Genomic DNA, 15407 nt, shown 5'->3' with positions numbered 1-15407 from the left:
ATTTTGGACATTATTCGCACACGGCCATCTGATCCCAAGCTAAGCAGTTTGATTTATGGAAACCAGATAACTGATATACTACATATGCTACTTTTCTTTTGTAAATACATACTTATATAGATAATTTCACCCACACTCGGGACAAACAGATATGTTTATACACACAAATGTCTGTCCTGGGTGGGAATGAAACCCACAACTTTCGGCGAAAAAGGCCAATATCTACACCAACCGGCCCGTAGTGTATATATATATATATATATATATATATATATATATATATATACTATATCCGTTGCGTGTTATTTAATGTCCAAGTGTCCATTATTTTCCCGCCTAAAAACAAATATATCATAAAAGTATATATATATAGGTCATAAAGGTATATAAAGGTATATATAAAGGTCACACATTTATAACCTTTTCACACACCCAGTAAAAGAATATCAATACAAATACATTCTCTAATACTACACATATTAATTGAAGCGCGCGGCGTCGTTTGAATAAAAGGTCAGTTTGACACGAGCCACGATCTCAATGCCATATCCCTCGATAGCCGTAGTTAAAACTGGCTTGACAATACATCGAAACATTTCAACTGGACATAAACGAATATAAATAGATGGTGAATTTCACAAAAACTTACGACATTTAAACAAATAGAAACTAGAAAACGTCTCGAACGCAGACTGGCGACAAATGCAACACACACTCGCACACACATACATACGTGTTAGTGAAAACGTGTGTACTCAATTGTTGCAAGCTGCGAAGGTGTATAAACATTTGAAGTTTATACGGAACGCTCTTTTAAATACATTCGTGCAACATTTTATATGAATAAATTTCAAAGAACTTTCAAAAGTTATATCCTGAAAGAATTCGACAGTTATTAACATTACAGTAACAGCCTGTGAATGTCCCACTGCTGGGCTAAGGCCTCCTCTCCCTTTTTTTGAGGAGAAGGTTTGGAGCTTATTCCACCACTCTGCTCCAATGCGGGATGGTTATTAACATTAACATAATAAAAATACCAGGTGAAAAAGGGTTTTTTTTGGGTAAAATATGGAGAGTAGCATTAAAAAATATTAGGTCAGAGAGAAGGGAAAAAAGGCTTATCGTCATGGCGACGGTTTCTTTCTGATGACATTTGGATGATACTGTCCTCCTGATCGATTTCGGTCATAGCGACCAGTCTCATGGGAGACTTGTCAGTTGATCTGCGTTGGAAATAATACACCATACCATAGTCAGATATATTCCTAAAAGTGAAACTCTAATGATAATATTATATTACTATTGGGCACTTTTTAGCTAGTATTGTAAATTATATATATATATGCACATATATAGCTGTACTCTCTAGTAATATGATGGGACGGTAATCCGACTGGAGTAAACTTAGGAACAGAACCAATGTATTTATATGATTTTCGAGACTGCGAGTGTCCGAAACAGGATATATTTTCGGCCTGGGTAGGATATGGTTCCTTGCCTTGCCATTTAAGCCTTAAGCTAGATGTTGCAAGCCCACATAAGGGCACGGTGTAATGGCGTCCTAATAGTACCTCCTATAAGGCCGCCCCTCGGACGCCGTTGACGTCGTGATCTGAATATAGGTATACCCATATATACTATATATCGGTATAATACCGAAGCAAGAGGAGAAAATTAAGCGAATTTTCATCACATACTAAACTCACACACTTTTTTAATAAATAATACATTTTGGTATGAAACCTTCAGTTCTGATATTTTCGTAATGAATCGAATTTTTTTGTATACCACTTAAAACGTTAATTTATTGATATTATTTACGTAATAAAGATTTTGACTTTAAACAAGGACGGGAAAACAAATCGTTTATTTTAAGGGAGCGAAAAATTTGTCTTTGATATATCCTTTTTGATAGTGGCATTGAACTCGCATTTAACGTTGAAGGTTGTGAGTTCGTATTCGGTTAGATATTTATAATAATCATATAAATATTTTTTTAAGTCCACACGTTGATATAAATAATTGATATTACAGGTCATCGACACATCAAATAAAAAAAGTAAAGCAATAGCCTGTAAATGTACCACTGCTGGGCTACGGCCTCCTCTCCTTTATTGAAAAGATGCTTACTGATCTAAGTCGGTTATAATGGTGTACAAGTGAAAGATTTTCACGAGATTTCCTTCACCTCCGAGCACGAGATGAATTATAAACACAAATAAGCACATGAAAATTTAATGATATTGCCCGTATACGCCCGGGTTAGAACCCGCAATATTCGTTTCAGATTGTTCATCTCAATTCCTGTTCTCGTTTAAAACGCGTCATCAAAAGCACTCACGGGGTCTTAAGGTCGGAAATTTAAAGTGTATTTGAAAATCTATCTGAAATATGACGAAAACATTTTGAAACGAATGTAATCACGCTGTATAATTTATAGGTTAGTTTGTATTTGTAAGGCCGTCCTGATTGTGTGTCATAAATGTGTCATATGGAGGTACTTGTGATGATTACAAATACTGGGTCGATACCGAGTGAACAATGGATTGCTATACATTTGAAATACGACTTTATTCCTTTACAACTAAAGTACGTTTCTGTTGTTACGTTTATTGTTATTATTATTAAGATATAGGACAATAACGGTCAAATTTCATAATAATTGGGTCTATTATAGCAATCTGATATACAATTATAGTGACGCTTTGTTGTTAAGGAACGCTTGAGTGCAAAAAGTTATTATAGCACACCAAGGGGAATTAAACGATCGCCTCCTGGATATTTCTTTTATACTGAAAATTTGTAAACAATTACAAGACATGATAAAATAACCCCGCTTAGTTTCTTTCGTCGGTTATTTTCATGTCACGGTATTTCTTCTAATTTAACAGTCAATATGTAAGTGTAATGTTTCTACATTGAATAAGGTATTTGATTTGGTTTGATTAGATTAATTTACAACTTCAGAGTAGAAGAACAGTATAATCGTGGCTTGACTACTGACAGTAGGTTGGCAATCTGGCAAATTAACCTGATGGTAATAACCACCGCCCATAGACATTGGCACAGTAAGAAATATTAACCATTCCTTATTCATTCATCGCCAATATACCACCGACTCAGGAACTAAGATGTTATATCCCTTGTGCCTGTAGTTATATATACTAGTTAGTAGTTTTTTTTTTATGAAATGGTAGGTGGACTTGCAAATGGGCCACCTTATAGTAAGTGGTCACCACCGCCCATAGACATTGGCGATGTAGGAAATATCAACCATTCCTACCATTACTCACTCGCCTTTCATATGGGAAAACAACAATACCGAATATTGCTGTTTAGCGGTAGAATATCTGATTAGTCGATGTATCTACCCAGTTGGGCTTACACAAAGCCCTACGACCAAGTTATTTATACCACTAATCCTTCAAAACGGAATACAACAATACTAAGGCTTAAATCTAACAATGTCCCACACATTCACATTATATAGCTTTTTATACCATTAATAATGACAACTGACCTATGACAGACAACAAATTATTACACATGACATTTAACATCTGACCTCCACAACACATAATGGCCGGACAAAGGAATAATCTTCCTGGTTTACTGTTTAATCTGGGTTTATAAAATTCTACCTCTCTATCATTATTAAACACTGGTCGTTAGCCGTCACCTTTGCTATGATGAATAATAATATCACTCAAAAATCTCATCACCAATATCACATAACATCAATATCACTCTCGTAATCTGATGGGACGGCCAACACGGAAAGAGTTCAGGCGCAGGATTAACAAGCTTTACGTGCTTTCCGAGGCACGCGATTGTACAAATTCTTAAAATTCAGTTTCTTGGTTGTTATTGAGAATTTTCGACAGAAAAACTCAACAACTTATTAATGACCCGACCTGGGATTTGAGCACAGATACTCAGGATCTGCGGCCTTATATCTAGCCACTAGACCAACGTAATATAATAAATAATATACATAATTATATATAATTTGAAAAATACTTTAAACGTGAATAAACCTGACGACCAACAACCAGCAATTAGATCGAATATCACCGAGTCATAGAGCTTATGTTTGTCATGAGCCTTTGTAGAGTCGAAAACAGAATCAAATGGCACAATATCGGGTCGCGGGTTCAAATCAAAGCGAACACGAATGAGTTGTTCAAATGATTTCATGTTTACAAGATAATTCGTGGTCAGCTGTTATGAGAAACGATATACACTACAATAACAGACTGTTAATGTCCCACTACTGGGCTAAGGCCTCCTCTCCCTTTTGAGGAGAAGGTATCGAGCTTATTCCACCACGCTGCTCCAATGCGGGTTAGTAGAATACACATGTGGCAGAATTTCAATGAAATTAGACACATGAAGGTTTCCTCACGATGTTTTTCTTTACCGTCAAGCACGAGATGAATTATAAACACAAATTGAGCACATGAAAATTCGGTGGTGCTTGCCCGGTTTTAAACCCACGATCATCGGTTAAGATTCACGCGTTCTAACAACTGGGCCATCTCGGCTTTTTAATTAATAAACAGATACCTAATAACATCTATATGTATTCGTATGTATAAATATTTAAGAAAACTATCTCTAGCTACGATCCCGGGATGCCTTTATTATGTATTACAGCAATTACATATACAATACAGTACACTGTATGTACATACGTCATATTCAAACTCCTTAAAAAATTTCATTCAAAACCATTCAGTAGAGTCGGCCTGATTGTGTAACAAACATGACAAAATTTCACATTTAAAAGTTAACACTTTCTTTAAATTATTTTCATATAAAATTTTTCAACCGACAAACAACGGTTTGTGACAACAAACCATTAAAAAAAAAAACTGTCAAAATTTTGACATTTGACAAAATATTTACTTTTATATTATACTATATACGTTTTTTTTTAATTGATAAAGTTAGGTACTTTAGCTTTTATAAGACAAATACACAAACTATAAATTTTAATAACACAAAGAATTTATATATATATATATATATAAATATAATATATAGGAGCGTGTGTCGTTTCGTCTCGCTCGTAACGCGTTCGCGATTCAACTAACGACTGATAGCTTATCAGATAGGTCATGTATTGACTCAGGTTTTTGTTGCTTGTGGATTATATAAAAAATGTAATTACATTGAACTAATATCGTGAAATATCAATATATTTTATAACTTTCGATTTAATAAAAAAAATATTACGAAACACTTTTTTTAAAGTAAATAATGCTGTCTATAGTCTATATACATATATAGACTAGTTTTCGCTCTGAGCTTCGTCCGCATGTTAGGTGAGTTTGGTTGGTGCTAGGAGAAGGGTCGTTATAAAAAAATTGCCTATGTCCTTCCACGGGATCAAGCTTGCTTCATGCCAAATTTCATCAAAATCGGTTCAGTGTTCTAGCCGTGAAAACGTAACATACAGACAGAGTTACTTTCGCATTTATAATATTAGTATGTATATATATATATATATATATATATATATATATATAATTGGAAATGAAACTATTAAGATTTAAATGTTCGTCAATTATAAAACAACGTCAATAAAAAAATTACTGATTTTGTAATGATAGACATTAATTTTGCAAGAATAATTTGGATTTATGTATCAGATATTTAATTACTATATATTTGTTAAAGTCAGTAGATTGAAATTAAAAAAAAACCACCAAACGAGTCACGGTATTAAGAAATTACAAATTTATGTACAGTTAAGTTAGTAGTACGACTTAAGTTTTTAAATATAATATTTGTATATCGAAGGACGTGTTGTCTGTGCCTTTGATATATTTTACCTTTAATTTATATCAATATTTTTTTTATTATAAAAAAATATTGGCTATGAACAATTCTCAGCAGCAACCTGGACTTTGAAAATTACTATCGTTTACAATACTGTGCCTCGGAAAGCACGTAAGACCGTTCAACATCAATATAGACTAGATAGTCAGAGAGTCGAGTCTAGATAGTTCGAGAGCGAGTCTGAGTAAGAATCGTATTTTAAGTGCTTATTTGAGTTTACATATGTAATATATTCGTAAGTACGTTCGTAACGTATTATAACGTGACCCCGTGACGTCATCCCGATATATATATTTTGGAAAATTATTATAAAAAAACAGCAACTTACCTCTCATCGTAAATCGTAGAGTTGGTAATGTTGAACTCATCGAAGCTGGCGTCGTCGATCGTGTTCCCGAACGACTTTCCGCTTTCAACGTTTGCACTGTCAAAATCGCTTGACAGCTGACTGACACCTGATAGGTGGCTGATCGAGCGCTGACTGACGGTTGACAACTGACAGCTGTCCGTCTTACCCTTGGTCCGCTGGTCCCAGAGTTTTTTCGTTTCGTCTTGAACTCGCCGTTTCAATTCGGATATCTTTTCACGTTCGTTCTCTATTACTTGGCAACCTGTAGTTTTAATGTCTTGTTTATTTTTTATTATTACGTAAGATTTAATAATAATATAATAATAATAATATCATCCAGCTGATCCCAAATTAAGCTTGTACAAAGCTTGTACTATGGAAACCAGACACTTGATATACTACATATACTACTTTTTCTTTTGTAAATACATACTTATATAGATAATTACACCCAGATTCAAGACAAAAAAACATGTTCATAAACACAAATGTCTGACCTGGGTGGTAATCGCCCCACAACCTTCGGCATGAAAGGCAAGTATCTACCAACCACGCCAACTGGCTCGTCAAATTTAAAAACAAATTATTAAAAGATTTTGACTAGCTTGCTTTTAAAGAAGTAACTAATATGCATTCAATTTTAATACTGATATAGTAATTCCTGTAAAGCACTAATGACCAAAATATATGGAAAGTCCACATACAAAATACATAAGAAGGTTCAAACGTTTTGTTTTTAAATAAGTATTAAGGTACTCTAAACATATCGCTAGAAATCAAAATATATATAACGGTTTCCTGATCGATTTTGACCAGGAGACCATTGCCAGGCAGGGCATATTATAGTGCACAAGTGTGTGCGCAAACACAGGTGTACTCGTCTATTACCTCACTCATAATTTTGGTCTAGCAATGGGACGGCAATCAGGCATGACTAGATTTCAGCTGCAGGTTTTTAAAAATGTATAAAATATTTTTTTGCGAGAGCGATATATCGCCGAAGTTAGGGTAGAGCTAGGTGAGTAAAGATATAAGTTAAAAATAAATTTCTCAAATATGTAAATTAAAAAAAAAACCACTAACTGACCTTTTTCTTCCAACATCTCCATCCTTTTCCTTTCGATTTCCATCAAGCTGTCCAAAGTCCTCTTCCCCAATGAATTGACGTCTGTATCGCTTGACAATATCGGAGCGTCCATAGTCACTTTCGATATTCTATCAATATCGTCTTGCGAGGGGATCTTACCAGAATCCGTCATCTTCTGAAATTCAATGCGTACATTTGGTTCATCCCCGCAACTTTTCCTATGCATAATCTTCCCTTCCTTACGTGGCACTCCATCGAAGGTCTTATTCTGTTCCTGACCATCTTCCTCCTTGATCGGTTCGTTCGAAACTTTATCGGGCGATAACGATTTCGATTTGACGTATTTATTATCAGTCATAACCGGTTTGATATTCTTAACGTAACGGTTTTTGACATTTAGTTCCGATTCGTCGTTCCTTGATTCCTTCTGAGCGTTCTCTTTTCGTTTCAACGAATCTTTTTTAATTATTTTACCAAGTGCAGCAAACGTTGGTATTTTTGACGATGAGTTACTCTTGATTGCGCCGTTATCTTTTTTATCTTTTCGTTTCGAATTTCTCAAACTATTAAATTTGTCCAAAGACACATCGATTTCTATGTTGTCGTTGTAGAATATATTTTCATTTAAACTCTGCGACATTATATCGACTTTCTCTGGCTTTTTCTTGTCTTTGCTCTTACGTTTCAACGAATCGAAGTTTCTTTCCCAGAAACCTTTCTTTTCTTTAGACGATGATGAAGATTTAGACGGACTGCTATCTATTTCTATGGGATCATCTAAATCCGAAGCTACTTGTCTTTCGATATCGACAATCATTGATTGAGACATTTGATCTATAGAATTGAATTTATCCTTCAACAATTTCGTATGATCTTCGAAATTAGATAGTTTGGCAATGTCTACGTCATCACTGTCAGAAGTTTGAGGCGAGTAACCGAATTCACCTGACTTCGCTCTCGTCTGATCCGTATAAAATGCACTATCAGGAGATTGTGTCCTTTCAATATCACTTAGTTTTTTAACTATAGGTTTCAGTTCTTTTTCAATAATCTGTACTTTTCCGGTCAAATGTTCGACATGATTAAGCAATTTCACATATTCAGCTTGAAGCACTTTTGTTTCTTCTAACGCTGACGTTAAATTGTTATTGGCTTCTGATTTCAACGTGAGTATTCTGGTTTTTTGGGCGTCGATTTTTTTGGATAGAAGAATAATATCATTTTGTAAGTCTTCTCTATTCGCCAGCCTAGAAACCATACAAATATTGATTAAAGATTATTTATTCTTAATCTATGTCTTTATTAAATAAAACAATTAACAATTTCTTAAGAGTAAGGGTACTGACAAAACTTACAATTCGGATTCTTCTTCCAAGTGCTGGAACTCAAGATCTTCAAATATCTTGGTCTCATTGTCTAATATATCTTGAGCGTTTTGTAATTCTTCTAAAGTGGCTTTGTTCTCTTTCAAGTCTTTTACAATCCTGTGACAACAAAAAAACTTATTGCATTTTTAAGTTAAAGTATGTAAGTTTTTCTAAATAATTAACTAACATATTTATTTTAAAATATATTCTCAATTTTATTCTAAGCAAACTCTACTTACCTATCTACTTTCATGGTGGCGACTTCCACTCTATCACGCATCTCATTCTGTCTTATTTCCTGCTTCTCTTTCAACTGCTTGATTTCTTCCTCTATTGCTTTCGCTTTGTCAACTAAGTCGTTTTTCTTCTTTTGTTCTATGTTGAGAATTGCGATTTCTGAATCGTATTCGCCTTTGATGAGTGCTTTCTCCATTTCCAACTTTAAATAAAATAAACAAATATAATGAAAATATAAAAAAATTTGGAGACCATTAATAAAAAAAATAAGAAAATTATATTCCATGATAACAGATTAACAGAAATATTTGAAGTTTATTTTTTTTAAAACAAAAAGAGAACGTTATTACTTCTCGGTTTATTTTCTTTATCATCTAAATTTAAGATAAAAGCAAAATTAAATACCATTAAAAATATTTGTATTTAAAATTTTTATCTTATAATATGTCACTATTTCATTAATATTATTACGATGTTGAATATTTCAAATTATTTTAGAACATCAGTAGCGTGTAACGATGGGGCCGACATATAGGCTGCCTATAAAGGCTCCTTATATAATACCAGAAAAAAAGAGAATCAGTAAATAGAAGACAATAACATTAATACTGATATATATTTGTTGTAATACTTGTGTGAGTTGACAAATAAAGAAATACATTACCTCTCGTAATATGTCGTCCTCTTGTGATCTTATTTCTGTCATCTTACATTTGATCTCGTGTATTTCCGTGATCAGCTTCTTTCTTTCCTCTTTAAGATTATCATATCTTGCCTTCAGCTCGTCTATACTTTCGTCCAAAACTGCTGAACCTATAGAATCAGCTTCTGCGTCCATTTTTTTTATATCTTCAGCGATTGTTTCAATAATTTTTTCTCGTTTATTTTCTTTTAAATCTTTTTCGAATTCTTCTAATTCTGGTATATCCGCCATTAATTCCTTTTTAACATCATCGAAGCTTTTATTCTTAGTCATCGTAGCTTCAACTATCTCATTATTTGTATCTATATTTTCAGTTGTATTTTGAGTCGAATCGTTATTTTTATCAGAAATTATTTTTGAATATCTGAATTCAATATCGTTAGTTATATCTGCATCATCAATCATCGGTATTTCCTCTTCTAAACTCAACTGTTTCTCAATACCGCTCATTTTGATTTTATCGTCTTCATTGATATGAATGCCATCATTAGTCCGACCTTCGGTATTGAAATTAGGTTTCGTTGAATTATCAACGGGCGGTGGCGTTGGGAATATGAAATACTGCGGAGACGGCAGATTTTTATGTGCGAAACTAGTCTTTATTCTCGTTCTAGGGCTTTGGGTGTTTGGCGATTTTGGTTTGAAGCCTAAATTATTCTTGAAGTAGACATTTTCATAGGGGCTGCCGATCGGGGACGATATGGAACCATTTTGAAGTTTTCTTATCATAATTGGACTAGACAAATCATTTCTCGGCACGTCATCGAATACTGGGATACCTATTTCGTCCATCCTGCCTATATTTTCATAATTATTGTCACCTTGTATTGTTACTTCTGGCGTTAATGCTTCTAATTGTGTTGGTGATTGTGATGTTTCGTAATTTTCGTAATTAGATATATTTCTTTGTATGGGAAGAGATTGACTCGAAGGTGAACTCCTATTATGACTAGTATCAAACCTGGAAACGATAGCATTTATCATTTGATATTCACTTGTAATGAGAAATAAACAATTATATTTTTTTTGGTAACAATAGAACAAGATAACGGATGAAATAATATTTATCTATGGCAATGTTAAGTAAATATGTTTCCAAATATTATTAAGTAAATATTTATTACGTAACAAAATAAAATGTTTAGTTCAGGTAAATAATTGAATAAACTTTTATCGGTATCGGCTTTCTGCAATTAGTTAATCTGTCTGTATATACCTCCAAATCATCACAGTTAAACAACCGCCGAATAAAAAAATTTTATATTGCAGAGTTTTTATCTGAACACGAGTGAGCTAGTGTAAGCATATAACATCCTGTATCCCGTGGTTGGCGGCGTATTGACAATATATATATACGAAGGTGACCATTAATTAAACATTTTTTTCATCCGCTTTACAAGTGCATATGAGAAAACAATCGTTCAAATCTAGAAGAATATTTGCAAACTATGTATATAAGTCGACAAGTGTTTTGACATTTGTTGATATATATGTACATAATATAACAACTGACTGACTAACATATCAACGCATTGCCCAAGCAACTGGAGCTAGCAGCATGAAAATTTGCATACGGCTTCCTTTTATACAGTTGGTTAGCACTGTATAAAAGGAACATTTGACACAATTGAATCCCTAAGGTATAAAAGAGATAAAATTTTATATAAAAATCCGTCATTTTTGACAGCTTTGGAAATTGGTATTTAACAATTTTTAATTATGACCTAAGTAAATAGCTAATAAATTATTATTTATTATGTCCAACTGTTTTACTTAATATTTGTAATATCATAAACCAAAGTTATTTTCAATGATGACCATATACTTACTTATAGTAACCCTCGCTAGTTTGTACAAAGTTGGGATTGTTCAGCGTCACGCTCCTCGGTAGTGAACCGTTTGTTATTATCTTATTGTGCGGCCTCTTCTCAGTCGGCGTTATTGGTATACCTGAAAATTTTCGAACATTTTAATATTCAAAATTAAATATTATAATATATATAAAATGTACGAAAAATCACTACATACAAACACTTTTCTTAAGTATTTGTTATCGACTCACAGTTGTCAAATTGAAAAAAAGAATAAAATTTATACTTTTGAGATATTTTTAGAAAAAAGCAAGTAAAGCTTTATTTATTTATTCCGGAATACTCAAGAGGAAATATATACACAAACATATGTATATATATATATATATTATAAATATATTTTCGACAAAGTGATCGCTACATTATGAATATTAAATGTTTTATTGTTCTACGATTATTCCCAGCAATGTTTTCAGAAATACATCAAGTTTTTCTCGATAAATAAGGTACCTAAGTAAAGCTGGAACATTCAGTTATAATGAATAGATATCAATTTTGTTTTAGTTATCCCTTCGCCTTGTCAAGCTCTCAATACTTCACTTTTTACAATGGCAACACTCAAATATATGAAAAGCTAATTTAAAATATTAAAAAAAAAAACAAATTTAAAATTCCTAATTCAAAAAAGATGTCTGTGATTCGATCGATTCAGCCATTGGGACGTAATGCTGTAGCAAACACGCTTATATTATGACATTAATAAGACATAGTAATCAGTCGATGACATGACGAGATAATCTAGCCTAATTAAAACGCACTTTAGATTACCTGAAGTTATTTGTCGTTCATATTCAGCGCACATGTTAAGTATTTCTTCGAGGCGAGCCGTCTCTGCTTCTTTCTGTTCTTCTTCTTTTATTCTATCTTGATATGCCTGAAATAGATAAATAAAATATTTTTTATACCACAGATAATAAATATTATAAGTTCAATTGTCAAATGGTTTTTTTTGTGTTTTGGATTTTTGTCGTTTCTTAACTGAGAAGAGAAAATCGGTCTCCTTAATTAAAAAAAAAACACTTTAACAAATTAATCATTATACCTTAAAAGTTGTATATTCGCTACGTTTTAGTTCATGGAAGTTGTCCATGCCAACCGAGCCGCGTCAACTTCTCCATGTTTTCTCAGATATCTGACATTGATTCCAATTCTGTTTTACACAAACTTTTAAGCTTATCTGACTGGCAAAACGTTTTTATCCTTTTAAACGCCAAACACAATCAAAAAGGATAAAACAAAAACCCATAAAATAATGTCCTATTGAGCCAAAACAAATTAAAAATAAGGCTCGAAGCACGTTTAACTTCATACTTCATGGCAAGTTGGATACACATGTTGGAGAATTTTACCAGACACATGTAGATATAAAATAGAAACCGTTCAATTATATTCCATATTCTATATAAGCCTATATACGACTCCATAAGGATGTAAGCTGAATATGAAAGAAAATCTTGAGCTATACCCCGAGAATCATATATGTTTCCCTAATAATTTAACAGACAGTATTTACATAATATAAATAACAGGTCGAAATATATTAAAAGTATATAGAGAGAATGCAAGAAAAGCTTTATGAACATGAGTACGATCTCTTCCTGACAATATTTGGTTGATGTTGTCCACTTGATTGACTTCTTTGGCGGCCATTCTTCAGGGATAGCTAACTGCGCATTATATATATTATAGAGCAAAAGTGTGAGCGATCAATGGTGCATTTTGTATCTCTCATTCCCATAAACGGATGGGATGGCAAATACGACACGAACACTTCATGAAAAAGACAAGCAGTGCCTTACAGGACAACCTGAGTTAAAGCCTATTTTATGATTAAATTTCTTTGATCTTTAACCAATGTATATATATTTGTTAAAATTGACTTCAGCCTATCGGATATTAACATATCTATGAAGCATCGTTTCGAAAAAATAAATATATGTATATATTGTGCAATGATTACCTTAATCAGAAGTTACCTGATAGTAATATTATTTCAGAAATATATTAATTATTCGTTTTATTAGAAATTTCTAAGATTTAACTCACCAGATTAACAAACAATTTATCAATTTTCTTTATAATCGTGTTGTAAATTTGATTTCTAATGTACAATTCGTTGAACTGGTTCACTTTTAAATCATTGCCTACAACAATGACATTACTATTCTGTATCGGTGCTGACATATTAGATTTTTTCTCACAGGCAACACATATGTCAGCCATTTTGGATATGTCACTGCGTAAAACATCGTACGATTGTAAAATTTGTTTCTCTAATTTAATTATTTTCGCGTCTATATTGTTCTCGTGATTTCTCGTTTCTTTTATATAATGATTGGTTAGAATTGTATTTATCGTACGATATATTTTAATATCGTTTCGGAGTTTATGGACTGTTTCGAGTTTATCGTTTATAGAGTTCGCTACGTCGAAAATGGTGTCGAAGTTTTCTTTCCGATGACTTTTCGAGTCGAAGCTAATCTTCAAATCCTTTAAAGCGAGCGTGTTCTTCTTGAGGCTCGTTACGAATAATTTTATTAAACGTTTATGTGAAAAATCCTTATAGCTATTTTGTTGTGATTTCGGCATTTTTACACTTTTATTATACATGATAAACACTTAAAAAAAATTTTTTTTATTGACTGCGTGTTTTCATTATTTGTGACCTTTTGGAAAATAATATAAATTAGAAAAGATAAACAAACATAAATACATATATTAAGACATACAATATACATATAATAGTACCACTGGTTTGTCACACAAAAAAAAAATCACACACGTGGACTAAAAATTAATATTATTTTAAATATTTCTTTATCGCGTTTAAAAAAAGAACGATATTTATAATTTAAACACTCGAATCACTTTTTTTTTTTTAATCGCTATTAATATTTTTAGACAACGAGATCGTACGATATCGTAAATGAAACTAATTTGTCGCAGTAACACCGCATTGTAAGTTTATCTTCGCTATCAGATACAGCTATTGTTTTCTTACCAACCGATTACGACTTTATCAGTTTTAATTCTTCAATAAACGTTTATTATGTGACGATGTTTTGCTACTTGTGTGTGTACAACCTGACAAGGTTGTGTCAGAAAATGAGAATATTTTATTCAAGTGGGCTCTTACACTTTTGAATCGTGTTTTTTTTTTATAATACGGTGGAAACTTGCAGATGGTCCATGATTTTTAAAATTTGACCGATGACCGAATGACCGATTGCACCAACTGCGAAGGAGATATTGCACAAGTGTGCGCGCAAACACAGGTGCACTCTCCATTCCCTAACTCTCATAATCCGATGGGACGGCAAACCGAAACGACCGGAAATAGTTAAGGCGCAGGACCAACGGCTTTACGTGCTTTCCGAGGCACGGGAGATACTGAGAATTTTCTGTCAGAAAAACCCAATAACATTTTACGGGCCCGACCTGGGAATTAAACCCGTACTGGGAACTCCCGAGTCTGCGGCCTTACATAAAACCACTAGACCAACGAGGCATCACACACAATTGAATATAGACATTATATAAAGATTTATTACTAGTGCAGACAGTAGGGTATAAAAAAAGACATTTCCTTTGCAAAAGGTGGTGTAGTTACAATGAAAGGATGAGGTAGTAAAATCTGTTTTTTTAATAGCAACGGTTTATTTTTTACCATAGTAGAAATTTAAACGACATATTTCAAAATTGTTACTACACCACCTTTTATAGGACGAAAATCTTCACTGACTGGGCTATACTAAGTCTTTTTTTTTATAGAATAGGAAGGCGGACGAGCATATGGGCCACCTGATGGTAAGTGGTCACCAAACGCCCTTAGACATTGGCATTGTAAGAAATGTCAACCATCGCTTACATAGCCAATACGCCACCAACCTTGGGAACTAAGATTTTATGTCCCTTGTGCCTGTAATTACACTGGCTCACTCATCCTTCA

General features: G+C 33.2%; 1 protein-coding gene across 3 annotated transcripts in view; it reads right to left on the bottom strand.

Moving 5' to 3' along the window:
• The window catches only part of LOC126778416 (pleckstrin homology-like domain family B member 2), a 106471-nt gene that overhangs the window by 24302 nt on the left and 66762 nt on the right, over positions 1-15407 (bottom strand). For 2 of the 3 annotated variants that reach the window (XM_050501916.1, XM_050501917.1), the window contains 7 exons: positions 12227-12332; positions 11417-11537; positions 9549-10548; positions 8887-9086; positions 8636-8764; positions 7281-8527; positions 6173-6455 (listed from right to left, as the gene is read on the bottom strand). In XM_050501916.1, coding sequence (XP_050357873.1) covers positions 6173-6455; positions 7281-8527; positions 8636-8764; positions 8887-9086; positions 9549-10548; positions 11417-11537; positions 12227-12332 — 3086 coding nt within the window. Of the gene's footprint in view, positions 1-6172; positions 6456-7280; positions 8528-8635; positions 8765-8886; positions 9087-9548; positions 10549-11416; positions 11538-12226; positions 12333-13504; positions 14123-15407 lie in introns of those variants that run through there. The other variant, XM_050501918.1, reaches the window with a different exon arrangement.

The sequence above is a fragment of the Nymphalis io genome, chromosome 26 (assembly GCF_905147045.1).
Source record: "Nymphalis io chromosome 26, ilAglIoxx1.1, whole genome shotgun sequence".
Classification (NCBI taxonomy): domain Eukaryota; kingdom Metazoa; phylum Arthropoda; class Insecta; order Lepidoptera; family Nymphalidae; genus Nymphalis; species Nymphalis io.
Note: the sequence above shows the minus strand (reverse complement) of the source record. Positions and strands in the feature narration are given on the sequence as shown.